Here is a 17,443-nt window from a genome sequence, read left to right as displayed (position 1 = left end):
CCAGTGTTCACATTCCAGCAAATCCTGAATGATTGACGGAGGAGGAGGAGAAGGAGGAGGAGGAAGAGGAAGAGGAATAGACATGAAACCCTATCTTCCCTGTCTTCTTCTTTCCTCTTCTCCTTCATCTCTTTTCCTTTCTCTTTTCATAATTTCCCTTTCCTTCAATATTCTCTCCTCCCATCCCCCCATTTCCTCTCTCTTCCCCTCCCTTTCCCCTCTCTTTCAACTTCTCTTCCACTCTACCCCTCCCAACCTCTTTCTTCTATTCCCTTCTTTCCTCCATTTCCCTCCTTCGCTTCTCTTCCTCCCTCTTTCTTTGTACATTTATTCCTCTCTTCCTATTCCCTCCTTTCCTCTCTCTTTCTCTCTTCTGTTCTCCCCCCCTCTCTCTCTCTCTCTCTCTCTCTCTCTCTCTCTCTCTCTCTCTCTCTCTCTCTCTCTCTCTCTCTCTCTCTCTCTCTCTCTCTCTGTTTACTTCTATTTCATTCATCTCCTTCCATCTCCGCTCTCTTCCCATATGCTCTCATTTCCTCTTTCTTCTCCTCTCTCTTTTCTCCTATCTCCTTTCTTTCTTTCTTCCCCTCCCTCTACTTTCCCCCCAACTTGTTTCCTCTCTCTTCCCCTCCCTCAACATTCCTCTTATCCTCTCCTCTCCTCTCTCTTCTCCTCCTCTCTTCTCCCTCAGCACACTTACCTACAGCTCGCCAATGAGAAATCAGAGCCAGTGGAGGCAGCGCTAAATTGGGATGAAAATTACATTCAGATTCAAGCATCAATGAAGTAATATTAGGGCGCGATGAAAAAAAATATATATATTGCATGAGGGAAAATATATTACTTGTGTCCGAGTGTGAAAGGTGGAGTATTTACGAGTCTCATTCATGTTGGGGCAGTTGGTTGTTGGGTAGGACGAGGTTGTTTTTCATCTTTCTTTTTGTTTGTTTGCTTTCTTAGGTTTCTGACAGAGGGGGGTGGGTGGGTGGAGGGAGGTGTTGAGGTGTTCCAGAAGTGTTGCTGTTGTTGCTTGTGTTGCGGTTTTCCTTTTTGTTTTGTGAATCATGACACACACACACACACACACACACACACACACACACATACATATAGTCTGCCGCTGCCACTGAAGAGGAGAAGACGAGGAGGAAGAGGAAGAGGAGGCAAAAAATGGAGTGAGATAAGAGGAAGTGAAATATCAAGTGGTTGCTCCTTTCTATTTACTAAGTTTTGATGAATAAATAGTGTGTGTGTGTGTGTGTGTGTGTGTGTGTGTGTGTGTGTGTGTGTGTGTGTCAACAAAGTATATGATAAAAAAATGAGGTCTTCAGTCGTTAGTGTTTAAAATCATAATATTTGCGCAGATCGTCAAGAGGAAAAATCCGGCAATATATTTTTTTCCATGTTTGTGCGAGAGAGAGAGAGAGAGAGAGAAAGGCAGAGAAAGGAGGATATCAAGAGAGAAGGAAAAAGAGAGAGAGAGAGAGAAAGAAAGGATATCAAGGAACGAAGGCAAAAGAAAGGAAAGGTTAAAACAAGTAAAAGAGACAGAGAGAGAGAGAGAGAGAGAGAGAGAGGAGGATATCAAGAACGAAGGAAAAAGAGAGAGAGAGAAAGAAAGAAAGAAGGATATCAAGGAACGAAGGCAAAAGAAAGAAAGGAAAAGGTTAAAACAAGTAAAAAGAAGAGAGAGAGAGAGAGAGCAGTAAATAAGCACCGATAATTATGCTAATGATCCGATGTACAGTGAACAGAGAGATTTTTGTTGGTCCTTCAAAGAGAACAAAAATTACCTTCCGCCAAACTCTTTTTCTTCTCTTTTCTTTTTCTTTTCTTTCTCTTTTCACGTCCTTTTCCCTTTAGTTTCCTTCACCAATTCTTTATTCTCTCTTTCCCATTCTCCCTTCTCCCTTTCATCTGTTTCTCCGCTCTTTCTCTTAAATTTTCATTCCTCTTTTCTTTCTCTGTTTCCTCGTCCTTTATTTACCATTATTTCCCCTTCCTCCTTTATCCTCTTTTCCTTTTTTCCTTTTCATCTTTCTTCTTCCTTTCTCAACTTTTTTTCTATTTTCTTTACTTATTTCCTCGTCCTTTGCTTCATTTATTTTCCCTTCTCCTTTATTTTCTTTTCCTTTCCCCCTTTTCATCTTTCTTTCCCATTCCTTTATCTCAACTCTTTTAATCTCTATTCTTTCTTTCCTTCTTTTCTCGTCCTTTATTTCCTCTATTTTCCCCTCTCCTTTATCTTCTTTTCCTTTTCCCCTTTTCATCTTTTTCTCCTACCTTTCTCTCAACTCTTTTCTTTTCTTTACTTATTTCCTCGTCCTTTACTTCCCTTTATTTTCCTCTCTCCTTTATCCTCTTTTCCTTTTCCCCTTTTCATCGTTTTTCTCATCCTTTCCTCTCAACTCTTTTTCTCTACTCTCTTTCCTTCTTTCCTCGTCCTTCACCATTTATTTTCCTCTCGCTCTCTTTATTTCCTCCTCCATCTCACCTCCACTTTTTTTTTCCTTTTCCACCTTTTCTCTCCTTGTGTTGTCTCTCCCTCTCCTCCCCTACACTCATTTCCCCTATTTTTCTCTATCCTCTTTCTCCTCTTCCTCTTTTTACTCTTTTTCCCTTCCATCTGGTCTTCTCGTTCCCTTTTGTCTCAGCTTCCTTATTCCCGCTTTCTCTACAACCTTTTCCTCTTCCTCCCCATTCTCCCACCTTCTCTCCCTTCTCTTTTCATCCCATCCATTTCCTCCTTTTTCATTCTCCTCTCATTTTTTGGCCCCTTTATTTGTTCTCTCCTCCCTCCCCTCCTTTCTTTCTCTTCTCCCTCTTCTTCCTGTCTCCTTTTTTCTAACGTTCCACAGTGAGTTAAAAAGGAAGATAGTTACATATTTACGCTGTTTGTAAGTGTGTTTGAAGTATCTAGTGTATGCCGTGTACCGTGAGTGTCTGAAGTATGTAAGTTTGTTTATTTATGTATTTATTTATTTATTATTTTAGTGGATGGGCGTCAGTCTGTCTTTGCTTGTTCCATAAGTTCGTTTGCTTATAATTAAGTACAAGAGTGAGAGGCGAGGATGTTTGTATAATATTCTGTGTGTGTGTGTGTGTGTGTGTGTGTGTGTGTGTGTGTGTGTGTACTCTCCCTATTATTCTCCGTTGCGTTGGTATTTAATCCTTCTGCCTCTGTGTCTCGGTGCTGAGTTATAATGTGATTCAAACCTTCACTGTGTGCCTAAGTAACTCAATAATAGGCAGAGAGACAGTGAAGAAAGGAGAGAGAGAGAAAGCGTCCACCAAGCACCTGGCTCATGCTCGTATCAGGTGTGACTAAACGAATTAATTAAGCTACGAATTTCTACCTTTGTTACTTTGTCAGGAGAGAGAGAGAGAGAGAGAGAGAGAGAGAGAGAGAGAGAGAGAGACGAAGAAAGAATGAGAATAAAGAAAAGATAGGAATAAATTAAGAAAAAAAAGAAAAAAAATATCAAGAGAGAGAGAGAGAGAGAGAGAGAGAGAGAGAGAGAGAGAGAGAGACAGAATGATCAGTAAGGACAGTGAAGAATGAAAAAGACAACAGAGAAAAAATAATAAAAGAGAAAGAAGGAAAGAAAAGGAAAAAACATGTAGAGATACGGGAGATAAAACAGAGATAATAGAAACAGTAGAGAGAGAGAGAGAGAGAGAGAGAGAGAGAGAGTCACCGCTGCATCTAAACTTAAAATGGACATCATCGCTTCAGCTCTTGGGCGAGACGAACAGGAGCACAAGTTCGTTAGCAAGTGTAATATCTCTTGCGCAAAGTTATCAGGAATGTCAAAAAGTAATAATAATTGTGTTAAGTCGCACTGGGAAGATGCACCACCACCTTGAACACCGCTATCGTCATCACCACCACCACCACCTTGAACACCGCTATCGTCATCACCACCACCACCACCTTGAACACCGCTATCGTCATCACCACCACCATCACCCATGTCATATCTTCAACGCCTTGGTGTGTTTCGGGTGTCTCGTGTAAATGTTTCCTTCGTGATGGAAAATACATAGTTTGCCTGAGAAGATAGCTATATGCTACTAGTCCACATCAATAAACAACTAGTCCGCAAGAAAACCAATTTGCAGCAAAAGAAACTAGTACGCGTTGGCGACAAGTCCACTTCTAGACACAATCACTCGAAAGAAAGTTCGTAAAGCGAACAGAATGTTGGGTTTCATTAAAAAAAACTTTTTATTCAAGAATAAAGATGTAATACTTCCACTCAACAATAGTTTAGTCAGACCCCACTTGGAATAAGCGATACAGTTTTGGTCTCCCCACCATGCAAAGGATATTGCTAAATTAGAAGGTGTTCAGCGTCGGGCAACAAAAATGATCCCTTCCTTGCGCAACAAATCTTACGAAGAAAGGCTTTCCACCCTTAACATGTTCTCTCTCTTGAGAAACGTCGCCTCCGAGGAAAACTGATCGAATGTTTTAAAATACTTAATGGTTTCACGAATGTGGACAGATCAACATTGTTTATGATCGATGACACTTTGCGCACGAGGAACAATGGCGTAAAACTCAAATGTAGACAAGTAAATTCAGACTGCACCAATTTTTTCTTCACCAACGTTGTAGTGCGAGAATGGAATAAGCTCCCACCGTCAGTGGTCCAGTGTAACACGATTGACTCCTTCAAAAACAAGCTCGACCGTCACTTCCTTCAACTTAATATCAACTAGAGTTGAAATGCAACGTTTTGGAGCCTTCTGATTAATGTAGAATCACTTAGGTTTAAGGACAGACCACCTAGTCTGCACCATGGGGTCTGTGTGTTCTGATTTTCTATGTAATTCTATGTAAATCTCTCTCTCTCTCTCTCTCTCTCTCTCTCTCTCTCTCTCTCTCTCTCTCTCTCTCTCTCTCTCTCTCTCTCTCTCTCTCTCCGTCCCCCCGTCATAGGAAAGTCAATCAGTCAGTAGGTTCCTCCGCCGCGCAAACTAGTCCGCATTGCTTCGGCGCGTAACGAAATTACCGACAGACAGCGTTGAGTAGGAATGTATTTACCGCCGCCGCTCAAAGGTACAGTTCGTTAAGTAATGGCTCACGGGACCGTCCTTGTAAGCTGGTGGTGATGGGGACGGAAACTGTTGGTAGCGAATGTTGGCACCCACGCGAAGTATTAATGTTGGGTGGTGATCTCGAGTCCAGCGCGTGATCAGACAGGGGGGAGTTTTTAGTGTCCGCTGGTGATCTAGTTATAAAGATGATTCGTGGGTCGTCTATGTGTGTGTGTGTGTGTGTGTGAGGGTCTCTTCTTCACTCTTTTTCTTCTTTATTTCCTGTTCTTGTTCTTGTTCTTTTTTCGTTCTTGTTTTTGTTCTTGTTCTTCATCATTTTGTTCCTCTTACTTATCCTCCTCCTCGTCTTTCTGATTATTTTTCTTGTTCTTATTGTTCTTCTTCTTCATTTTTTTCTATTTCTACTCTTTTATTTCTTGACCATCTTTTTCTTCTTCTTCTTCTTCTTCCTCTTCTTCCTCTTCTTCTTCTTCTTCATCTTCTTCTTCTTCTTCTTCTCCACAAAGTTTCTTAATATATATTTGAGTTGGACGTGTGTATCTTTTCTAATTTTCTTTACATTTTTTCTTCTTACTTTTTCGTACAAGTTTTAATGTTAACGTGATCAGATTTTCTTCCTTTAGTTAGAAGATATATTTTACCTTGTAGCTTTTATTTCTTTTTCTTTATTTTTTGTTTTGTTTTCTTTTGTTTATTTTTTATCCTTATTATGTCGCTTTATCGTGCATTCTCGTTTCTCTTACCCATTTTTCCTCTCTCCCCTTTCCTCTTTTCTTTTTCTTTCTCCTTCCATCCCCTCCTTAACTCTTCCCTTCCCTCCTCTCAGTTACGTCCTCCTCTCCTTTCCTTTCTTTCCTTTCCTTTCCTTTCCTATCTCAGGCTTAATTTATTTTTTACTTTCTTCAATTTTTTGCCTATGTTAGTATTTTCTTTTAGTCACTCATTTCATCGCGTTTTTCTTTCTTTTAGTTCTATTAATTACACTTCTTTCCATCCATCCATCCTGGCGTCCTTTTCTTCTCCTTCCTTCCTTCCTTTCATTCCTTTTTCATCTCCCAAACATTCCATCCTCTGCTTCCTCTCTCGCTCATTTTTCTCTAATTGTTCTCTCCTCTTCCTCCTTCTCATTCCTTCCTTTCCTCCTTCCTACTTCATGTTTCTGTCTCTCATCTTTCGTTGGCTTCTCTTCCTTCACTTCCTAATTCCTTACTTCTTCCCTTCTGCTTGTTACTTTTTCTCATCTTTCCTTGTCTTTTTCTCCTCCTCCTCTTCCCTCCTTCTTTCCTTTTGCGTATTTCATTTTCATCCCGCATCGTCAGGTTCAGTATTAGTAAGTTAACACACACACACACACACACACACACACACACACACACACATTCTCTCACCGTCATGCAAAACAGAACAACATAACCAAGGCTGCTCCTCCTTCTCCTCCTTCTCCTCCTCCTCCTCCTCGTCCTGTCTTCATGCATTTACCTTTAACCTTTCTCTCTCTCTCTCTCTCTCTCTCTCTCTCTCTCTCTCTCTCTCTCTCTCTCTCTCTCTCTCTCTCTCTCTCTCTCTCTCGTCCGCCGTTCCCATCACCTTCTTTCTTCTTCGTCATTTTTGAATCTCATTTTCAGAGCTCATTCCCGATTTGCTGAGTCTCCTCCCTCCTCCTCCTCCTCCTCCTCCTCCTCCTCCTCCTCCCGAAGGCTTTTTCCTCCCTGCAGGGTTTTAGTTCCCTTAATGGACCGTTTTAATATCCGGCTACAAGTGCCTGTCCTCTCTCTCTCTCTCTCTCTCTCTCTCTCTCTCTCTCTCTGATAAAGACACAGATTACAAAGATAACACCAAGAACAGCCATTTCATTTTCTTCTTCTTTTCTTTTTCTTTTTCTTTTTCTTCTTCTTCCTTTTCTTCTTCTTCTTCTTCTTCTTCGTTTTCCTCCTTATTTTTTTATTTCTTTTCTCCTTTTTTTATCATCTTTTCTTCTTCTTTTCTTCTTCTTCTTCTTCTTCTTCTTCTTCTTCTTCTTCTTCTTCTTCTTGATATGCGATTACTTTCAACACCACCATCACCACCACCCTGCCCCTCTCAAGCCTCCCCCATCAAGTTCAAGTTTAAGTGTGCAATCCCCCGAGTTGAGGAGTGTGTTAAAAGGCAGGGAAGGGATGTTGACGGGGGGAGGGGGGGAGAGGGGGGGAACGGGGGAGGGGAGACTTGGGAAAATTATAATGATACGAGTTTGTTACGTGTTCTTGACCAGTAGATGAAGAGTAATTGAGGTGAGAGAGAGAGAGAGAGAGAGAGAGAGAGAGAGAGAGAGAGCATAACATCATAACCTGACTCGCTCTTCTTGTATACCTTCGTCCCTTCCTTCCTTTCCTCCTCTCCTTCTCTCCCTTCCTTCCCTCCTCCCTCCCTAACCTTTACGTCCCTGCCTCTCCCTCTCTCTCCCTCTTCTCTCTATTCCTCCGTTTCTGTCTCTCTCAGTTATCTCTTTCTTTCCTCCGTCCGTGTTTTTCTCAGTAATCTCTTCTCTCCATTTTTTTCCTCCCTCTCTCTCTCTCTCTGTCTCGCACAAATCCCTCCTGTTTTTTTTTTCTCTCCTTCGCTCGCTTCTCTCTCTCTCTCTCTCTCTCTCTCTCTCTCTCTCTCTCTCTCTCTCTCTCTCTCTCTCTCTCTCTCTCTCTCTCTCTCTCTCTCTCTCTCTCTCTCTCTGACTCTTCTTTGCTCTCCTTTTCTTTCTTTTGTAACAGTCACTCTCTCTCTCTCTCTCTCTCTCTCTCTCTCTCTCTCTCTCTCTCTCTCTCTCTCTCTCTCTCTCTCTCTCTCTCTCTCTCTCTCTCTCTCTCTCTCTCTCTCTCTCTCTCTCTCTCTCTCTCTCTCTCTCTCTCTCTCTCTCTCTCTCTCTCTCTCTCTCTCATCTCATTTCCTTCTTTCATCTCTCTTTCCATCTCTCTACCTCCGTTCCTCATATCCTTCTCTCCTTCCCTTCTTCTATCTCTCTCTCTCCCTGACACTTTCTTCCTTTTGTTCCCTCCATCCTTATCTCTCACTCTTCTCTCCATTTCCTCCCTCCCTTCGTCTCTCTCACCACTTTTCTCTCCTTTCCTTCCTTCATCTCTGTTCCTCTCCACTTGGCTTATTCTCTCGTTTCCTCCATCCCTCTCTCTCTCACCTTTATCTCCCTTGCGTCTTCTATCTCTTTCTTTAACCAGTATCTCTCCATTCCTCCATTCCACTCTCCCACCCTTCAATCTTCCACTCCTTTCTCACCCTACTGTTCTTACCTCCCTCCCTCTCTTTAGCTAGCCTTTCCCTCCCTCCCTCTACGCCCCTAACTCCCTTCTACTATTCCGCTCTCACCCTACTGTTCTTCCCTCCCTCTCTTTCATTAACCAGCCTCTCCTCTCTCCTTTGACCCTTCCCTCACACCCTCCCATTAGCCCAGCCTGTCAGACGCGTCATTACCTCCTTACGATAGCCTCTCAAAGTCCTTCCCTTTTATCCCGAGTCTCAAAGGCCGCTGTCTTAGACCTTCTTAATGGCCTTATACGCGCTCCGTCTTGGGCCCATAATGTGTCGCACCTCGCCTTGCTTCGCCTCGCCCTCTGATGCTGGTGCTTGTTGTTGTTGTTGTTGTTGTTGTTGTTTCTCCTTTTTCTTTTTCCTCTTTCATTTTCTCTTTTTGTTTTCCTCTTTTTACACTTCCTCATCCTCTTCTTTTCTTCTTGTTATTGTTCTTTTCTATTTCTTCCTCGTTATCTTCTTCTTCTTCTTTTTCTTCTTCTTTTTCTTCTTCTTCTTCTTCTTCTTTTTCTTCTTTTTTTCTTTTTCTTCTTCTTCTTCTTCTTCTTCTTCTTGTCCTTGTCCTTGTCCTTGACCTTGACCTCGTTCCTCCTCGTTTTCATTGATATTTTTTACTCCTACTTCTATTTTTATTTTTCCTCCTCCTCCTCCTCCTCCTCCTCCTTTACTCCTCCTCCTCCTCCTTTACTCCTCCTCCTCCTCCTCCTTCTACACCAGTATCTCCCTCATCTAATTTCCTCCCTCTTTTTTATTCTCTCTCTCTCTCTCTCTCTCTCTCTCTCTCTCTCTCTCTCTCTCTCTCTCTCTCTCTCTCTCTCTCTCTCTCTCTCTCTCTCTCTCTCTCTCTCTCTCAAACTCCTCCCTACTTAAGACTGTGTAACATCCGAAAAAAATCTCTTAAGAACACACACACACACACACACACACACACACACACACACACACACACACACACACAAGGTCACTTCCCGGCAGACTCACTTTAACTTTCTCTCGTGTGGTCGTTCACCTTTTTTCCCCTCCCGCCTTGTCGCCCTCACGTCCTCCCGCCCTGTCGCCCGGGCTTAGCGGCGAGCGAGACGGACGAGGAGCGGGAGGGAAAGAGAGAAGAACCAAGTCGGGAGCTTACGAAGATAAACTGGAGGGAAGAGAGAGAGACGCCAAGACAGGAAGGAATAAGGTATAAGAAAGACGATTGTAAACGGAAAACAGACGAGATGCAGAAGGGAAAGAAATAAAGAACCAAGACCTGAGCTTACGAAGATAAACAGAGGGAACAACGAGACTAATTAACAGAGTATAAGAAAGAACAGGAGGCGAAGGGAAAGAAGGAAGGAAGACAGTGAAAAGGCAAACGAGGTGTAGGAGGGAGTGAAAGAAAGAACCAGGATCTGGGCTTTTAAATATACACTGAAGGAACTGAATAAACTGAGGAAACAGATAAGAATAATTAACAGAGGATAAGAAAGGAGATAAGAAGAAAGGAGAAAGAAAGAAGCAGGATCTGGTCTTTCAAATATACACTGAAAGAACATAGACAAACAAAGACAAGAATAAAGAAAGTATAAGAAAGAGGATCATAAACAGTAAAAAGAAACAGACGACGGGAGGGAGGGAAAGATTCGAAGGCTGTATTACTAAACATTTCGCCGCCCAAGAACACATTATTTGACAAGGCTCTCGTAGGGGTTTTGGGCATTTCCAGTAACAGTAGTTTTATGACCCTGGTGGTAGTTTGGCCTTTCCTCTGTACCATGAACCCCAAGAAACACACATTAGAACCCGATTGATTCCCTCTTTGACCTTTAGAAATAGTTGATGTGAGAAGCGAATCTTTAATATTAGACGCGAATAGGAAAAAAAAGTATAAGAAAGGCATTAGAAAAATAAATAGACCAGGCGCGTGAAAGAGACATAAAGGAGCTAGACCAGACCTTACGAAAATATACTGAAGGAACATAAAGAAGACAAGACTAAGAAACAAAGTATTAGAAAGACGGAATATAGAGTGACAAAAATACGAGATTGGAATAGAGAACGGAGAGAGAATCCGAGAGCAACCTTGAAGTTAGACGTGACTGAACAATGTATATAAAAACACGATTTTAAACAATGAAACAGACGAGGTAGAAGCAGAGAAATAAGCTAGACACGACTGAAGGAAAAAAAAAAGCAACCGAGAGACCCTTTGTGTTAGATGAGATTGAACAATGTATAATGACAGACAAATATAGATGATTATAAACTGTGAAATAGACGAGATGGGAGCAGAGAAATAAGCTAGACACGACTGAAGGAAAAAAAAAGAGCAGACGAGAGCAATCTTTGTGTTAGACGAAATTGAACTGTATATATGGCAGACAGTTATAAAAAGTGAAATAGACGAGATACACATATATAGAAGAAGAAGAAGAAAACGAAGAAAAAAAATAGAAGAAAAATATGAAAAAATGAAAAAGAAGAAATGGAAAAAAAGGATGAAGAAGAAATGGAAAAAGAAAAGACGATTAAGAGGTCGAAGAAGAAGAAAAAGAAGACAAAGTAGCGGCAGAAGAAAATATGAAGTAGATGAGAGCAGATAAATAACCTAGACAAGACTGAAGGAATAACAGAAAAGCCAGGAGGATAAAAACAGAAAAGCCAGGAGGATAAAAACAGAAAAGCCAGGAGGATAAAAACAGAAAAGCCAGGAGGATAAAAACAGAAAAGCCAGGAGGATAAAAACAGAAAAACCAGGAGGATAAAAACAGAAAACCAGGATGATAAAAAAATAAAAGACAGGAGGATTAAAACATAAAAGCCAGGAGGATAAAAACAGAAAAGCCAGGAGGATAAAAACAGAAAAGCCAGGAGGATAAAAACAGAAAAGCCAGGAGGATAAAAACAGAAAAGCCAGGAGGATAAAAACAGAAAAGCCAGGAGGATAAAAACAGAAAAGCCAGGAGGATAAAAACAGAAAAGCCAGGAGGATAAAAAGAGGCGACACAGGAAGATATATGAGCCAAGCCTTTAGTTACGTTAGAGAATTATGGTTAGATATAAAAACAATGGAGAGGTTTCAAGCGTTAACCTTTATGATAGACTGATAAAAAAAAAAAGCTTTACATGACATAAGAAAAATAAAGCGTTGACGTTCATGATAGACTGATAAAAAAAAGCTTGACGTCACAACATAAGAGGAATAAAGCGTTAACGTTCATGATAGACTGAAAAAAAAAGCTTCACGTCACAACATAAGAAAAATAAAGCGTTAACGTTCATGATAGACTGATAAAAACAAGCTTTACATGACAACATAAGAAAAATAAAGCGTTAACGTTCATGATAGACTGATAAAAACAAGCTTCACGTCACAACATAAGAAAAATAAAGCGTTAACGTTCATGATAGACTGATAAAAACAAGCTTCACGTCACAACATAAGAAGAATAAAGCGTTAACGTTCATGATAGACTGATAAAAACAAGCTTTACATGACAACAAAAGAGGAATAAAGCGTTAACGTTCATGATAGACTGATAAAAACAAGCTTTACATGACAACATAAGAAGAATAAAGCGTTAACGTTCATGATAGACTGAAAAAAAAAGCTTCACGTCACAACATAAGAAGAATAAAGCGTTAACGTTCATGATAGACTGAAAAAAAAAGCTTCACGTCACAACATAAGAAGAATAAAGCGTTAACGTTCATGATAGACTGAAAAAAAAAGCTTCACGTCACAACATAAGAAGAATAAAGCGTTAACGTTCATGATAGACTGAAAAAAAAAGCTTCACGTCACAACATAAGAAGAATAAAGCGTTAACGTTCATGATAGACTGATTAAAAAAAGCTTCACGTCACAACATAAGAATAAACGTTGAAAACAAAAGAGAGAAGGAATGAATTAAGAAAAGACAAAACAAGAGAAAGTCAGATCACCTCAGTACAGCATAAAACAATAGACGAAATAAATAAAAGAAAAAAAGAATAAGCGAAATAATAGCAAGTTCCACATCAGCGCAGACATAAAACAATAGACGCAATAAACAAAAGAATAAAGAGGAAGAATAAATGAAATAATAGCAAGTTCCACATCAGGGCAGACATAAAACAATAGACGGTAAAAATAATAGATGAAAGAAGAACATTATCACGCTACAGACAGACACATAAGAGTATTTATAGAGCGTTACACTTAACACTTATAAAGCAGGACATGACCTCCAGACACGGGTGACCTTCAATGACCTGCTTTAACCTCTTCCGCGTCTCTCTCTCTCTCTCTCTCTCTCTCTCTCTCTCTCTCTCTCTCTCTCTCTCTCTCTCTCTCTCTCTCTCTCTCTCTCTCTCTCTCTCTCTCTCTCTCTCGTATCACAAACTTAACAGCCTCATCGATACTTTCCTTTTCCTCCTGTCTTCCTCATCTCTTTATTCTCTCTCCCTCCCTGCCTTCCTTCCTACCTTCCTCCCTTCCTTCATTCCTTCCTTCATTCCTTCCTCTCTATTATCTCTACCTCCCTGCCTTCCTACCTTCCTCCCTTCCTTCCTTCATTCATTCATTCCTCACTTTATTCTCTCTCCCTCCCTGCCTTCCTTCCTTCCTTTTTTCATTCTTTCCTTCTTCTCTCTTTTCCTCAGCTCTTTATTTTCCCTTCCCCATCTTTCCTCTTTCCCTTCCTTCCTTCCAACATAACGTCCTCCCTCACCTCTTAAGCTTCACATCCTTCCTTCCTTCTTACCTTCCTTCCTTCCTTCTTCTCTCTTTTCCTCAGCTCTTTATTTTCCCTTCCTTTCCTTCCTTCCAACCTAACTTCCTCCCTCATCTCTTTAGCTTCACATCCTTCCTTCCTTCTTACCTTCCTTCCTTCCTTCCTCTCTCTTTTCCTCAGCTCTTTATTTTCCCTCCTTTCCTTCCTTCCAACCTAACTCCCTCCCTCATCTCTTTAGCTTCACATCCTTCCTTCCATCCTTCCTTCCTCACTCGGCATCATCCTACGTTAAGTCAAGATCTACAGAGGCGTGAGCAATTCCTTGTGTCTCGTCTTGTCCCCCTTGTCAGTGTGTCTTCTCATTTGACGCTTTGCTGGATGCTGCCTCTCCCTCCCTCCCTCCCTCTCTCTCTTGTCCTCTTTCCTCTCGGTACTCTGCTTGTCTTCCTCCTTTCTCTCTCTCTCCCTGGGTGCTGTGTGTGTCTCCCTCCTCGCTCGCTCGCTCGCTCTCTCTGGTTTCCTTTCTCTCTGTGTTCTGTGTGTTTTCCTCTCTCTCTCTCTCTCTCTCTCTCTCTCTCTCTCTCTCTCTCTCTCTCTCTCTCTCTCTCTCTCTCTCTCTCTCTCTCTCTCTCTCTCTCTCTCTCTCTCTCTCTCTCTCTCTCTCTCTCTCTCTCTCTCTCTCTCTCTCTCTCTCTCTCTCTCTCTCTCTCTCTCTCTCTCTCTCTCTCTCTCTCTCTCTCTCTCTCTCTCTCTCCTCTTTCGTTGTCTCGGGCTGGTACAATGACACTGGTTTGGACTACGGTACCTGGGCATTGTTTTTTGTTTTTACAGGAAAGGAAGCAACTCAAAACGGCAGGAAATGAAAGAAAAAAAATAAAAGGAAAAAAAAACTGATCTTTAAGGTGAATATGGTTTAGGCTGTTACAATGGCACTGGTTTAGACTACGGTACCTACTCAAGCTTCTTTTTTTTCTTTTTTTTACAGCAAAGAAAGCAACTCAAAACGGCAGAAAATGAAAGAAAAAAAGAAAATAGAGAAAAATAAGAAAGAACGAACAAACGGCTTCTTTTTTTGTTTTTTTGTTTTTCTACAGTAAAGAAAGCAACTCAAAACGGCAGAAAATGGAAGAAAAAAAAAGAAAAAAGAGAAAAAAAAGAAAGAACGAAGAAAAGAACGAGCAAACGGCTTCTTTTTTTTGTTTGTTTTTTTACAGCAAAGAAAGCAACTCAAAACGGCAGAAAATGAAAGAAAAAAAAGAAAGAACGAAGAAAAGAACGAACAAACGGCTTCTTTTTGTTTTTGTTTTTGTTTTTTACAGCAAAGAAAGCAACTCAAAACGGCAGAAAATGAAAGAAAAAAAAGAGAAAAAAAGAAAGAACGAAGAAAAGAACCAACAAACGAACAAATGAAGCCAAAGGAAGGAAGACCAAGGAAGTGAAAACAGAGGAAGGGACTCATTGGTTCCTCTGGGCAAGGACTCATGGCGCCGATACTACAGCAATCCTTTGTTCATTTGACGCCTCCCTCATAACTTCCTCTTTCCCCTCCTTCCACCTTCCTTCCTACCTAACTTCCTTCTTTTTCTTCCTATTTAACTGCCTCCCTTCCTTCTCTCCTTCCTCCATTTCTCCCTCTCTCCCTGCCTTCCTTCCTTCCTTCTCTCTTTCCTCCCTTTCTCCCTCCCTCTTTGCCTTCCTGCCTTCCTTCCTACCTTCCTTCCTTCTCTCTTTCCTCCCTTTCTCCCTCTCTCCCTGCCTTCCTTCCTACCTTCCTTCCTTTTCTCTTTCCTCCCTTTCTCCCTTCCTCCCTTTCTCCCTCCCTCCCTTCCTTCCTTCCTACCTTCCTTCCTTCTCGCTCTCCTCCCTTTCTCCCTCTCTCCCTGCCTTCCTTCCTACCTTCCTTCCTTCTCTCTTTCCTCACTTCCTCCCTCTCGCCCTGCCTTCCTTCCTACCTTCCTTCCTTCTCTCTTTCCTCCCTTTCTCCCTCTCTCCCTTCCTTCCTACCTTCCTTCTCTCCTTCCTCCCTTTCTCCCTCTCTCCCTGCCTTCCTTCCTTCCTACCTTCCTTCTCTCCTTCCTCCATTTCTCCCTCTCTCCCTTCCTTCCTTCCTTCCTTCTTCTCTCTTCTCACCTCAGCGAAAGGAAGGGAAGCCATAAGAAAAAAAAAAAGAATGGGTGTCCTTCGTAACCCTGGGATGTTAAGGAAAGTCTCACCAGAGGAAGTATTGCCCCAGGGATGTTGACGCCCCTTGTTGCCACACGTTCTCCCCCGTTTTCTTCCTCTTTTTCTCTTCACCGGTGACTAACTAACTATAATGGGGAGCATGTACCCGTGGGCGCGTCACTTAACTCACTCGCCGCGTACACTCCCTCCGAATAAGCTCAAAGAACACACACACAAACACACACACAAACACACACACATAAAAATAAACGCTAATTGTTTCTCCCTTCTCCCTCAAAAAAGAATAAGTGTCTAAGAAAAAAAAAGAGTGGGTGTGCTTCGTGGCCCCCGGGATGGTAAGGAAAATCTCACCAGAGGAAGTATTGCCCCAGGGATGTTGACGCCCCTTGTTGCTACACGTTGTCCCCCGTTTTTTTTTTTTTTCCCTTCACCGGTGACGAGTAGTGATTTCTGTCTACCTGTTCATTGTGTACCTACAGGTGTGCCGCGCCCTGGGATCTCGAGGCCTTGTTGTTTTTTCTTTTATTTTCTTTCGTTCGAGTTTCTATTCTCAGGGAAGGTGTGGCATGGTTTTGGAGTCCCTGTTTCTCTTGTTTTATTTTATTTTTTATTCGTGGTTTTATTTTTAGGTTCGGTATGACATGGGTCGCGAGTACTTGTTCTTTTTTTCTTTCTCTTCTTTTATTCGAGGTCCTGTTTTTAGGGAAGGTGTGCCATGGTTCTGGAGTCCTTGCTTCTCTTTTTTTTACCTTCTTTTATTCATGTTTCGTTTTTAGGTAAGGTATGACATGGGCCTCTTCTTTTCTTTCTTTTCTTTTATTCGAGGTCCTGTTTTTAGGGAAGGTGTGGCATGGTTCTCGAGTCCTCATTTCTCTTTTCTTTTGTTCATGGTTCCATTTTTAGTTTTGATTCCCTTTCTTTCCCCGGCGCTATATAACCCCTGTAGTTGCGGCTCTCAGGGACATATTCCTAAACATCTGGGACGTCCACACACACACACACACACACACACACACACACACACACACACACACACACACACACACACACACACACAATTCCTAATGCTTTCCTAGGAGGTGTGGGTAATTTTATGGCCTTTGTGATATATTGCCTTCTGTTCCTTAACCATGAAAAAACACACCCTTGAAAACGATATTATCCTCCTCTTCTGCCTTTGAAAATAGTGGATATGAGATTTGGAAGCGTTTGAAGTGCGTGTAAGAGGAGTGTGTCGAGGAGGAGGCGCAGCAGGAGTGGTTATAATATCCCTCCATCTTCAGCTCCTGCAGGGACGAGGGACAGAGTGAGGCATAGAGACAGAGGAAGGCAGAGCAGTGATAATAGTGACGAACGGTGAAGCTAAGTGGGACAAACAGGCGTTCCCAGCACCGAGGTCACTGTCTCTGTCTTGGCTGTTCATAAGGCGAAGGTGGAGGAGGCTGTGGAAGGGGTGTAGGTGCGGAGAGAGGAGAGAGAGAGAGAGGGGTATAGAGGTGTGGAGGAAGATAATGGGACGAAGATGGAGAACAAGAACAAGAGCGAGAAGAACAAAAAGATGAAGAGGAAGAGGAAGTAGAAGACGAAAAAGAAGATGAAGATGAAGATGAAAAAGAAGAAGAAAAAGTAGAAGAAACAAAATTGAAACAGAAAAATATGAAATTGAAAATGAAAAAATAGAACATAAGGAGAAGGAAGAGGAGAATTAGGAAGTCACATAGTGGGATAGGAATAAAAGAGAGAAAAAAAAGAGAGAACGTGGATATTTTGATACTGCATATGTTTTTTTTTCAATTTACTCATCTACCGGTTTATTCAGCAACCGAAGTAAACCAAATTAAACCAACCCGACCCAACCCAACCCAACCCAACCCAACCAAACCAACCCAACCCAAATCAAACCGAACCTAACCTAACCCAACCCAACCCATCTCAACCCAACTCAATCCCAACCAAACCCAAACCGAACCTAACCTAACTAACCCAACCCAACCCAACCCAATCCAACCCAATCCCAACCAAACCCAAACCCAACTCAACCCAACCCAACCCATCCAAACCAAACAAAAAATGCATCAATATAAATAAAACCATCTCTCTCTATATATTTCCGCCCAGACGAACTCACTCCAGCAACAGGATCGAACACGTTTTAGGGGGAGGCGGTCCAGTCCAGTTGATCGCCAGGATATTGCGGTCGGGACTTC

At 41.9% G+C, this 17,443-nt stretch overlaps 1 protein-coding gene across 1 annotated transcript in view; it reads right to left on the bottom strand.

Moving 5' to 3' along the window:
• Positions 1 to 16,496: 16,496 nt before the first annotated feature.
• The window catches only part of LOC126980204 (uncharacterized), a 19,077-nt gene continuing 18,130 nt past the window's right edge, over positions 16,497 to 17,443 (bottom strand). The window contains exon 3 of the mRNA XM_050829838.1: positions 16,497 to 16,522. Within this exon, the coding sequence (XP_050685795.1) occupies positions 16,497 to 16,522 (26 nt within the window). The remainder of the gene's footprint in view (positions 16,523 to 17,443) is intronic.

Source organism: Eriocheir sinensis, chromosome 43 (assembly GCF_024679095.1).
Source record: "Eriocheir sinensis breed Jianghai 21 chromosome 43, ASM2467909v1, whole genome shotgun sequence".
Lineage (NCBI taxonomy): Eukaryota > Metazoa > Arthropoda > Malacostraca > Decapoda > Varunidae > Eriocheir > Eriocheir sinensis.
Note: the sequence above shows the minus strand (reverse complement) of the source record. Positions and strands in the feature narration are given on the sequence as shown.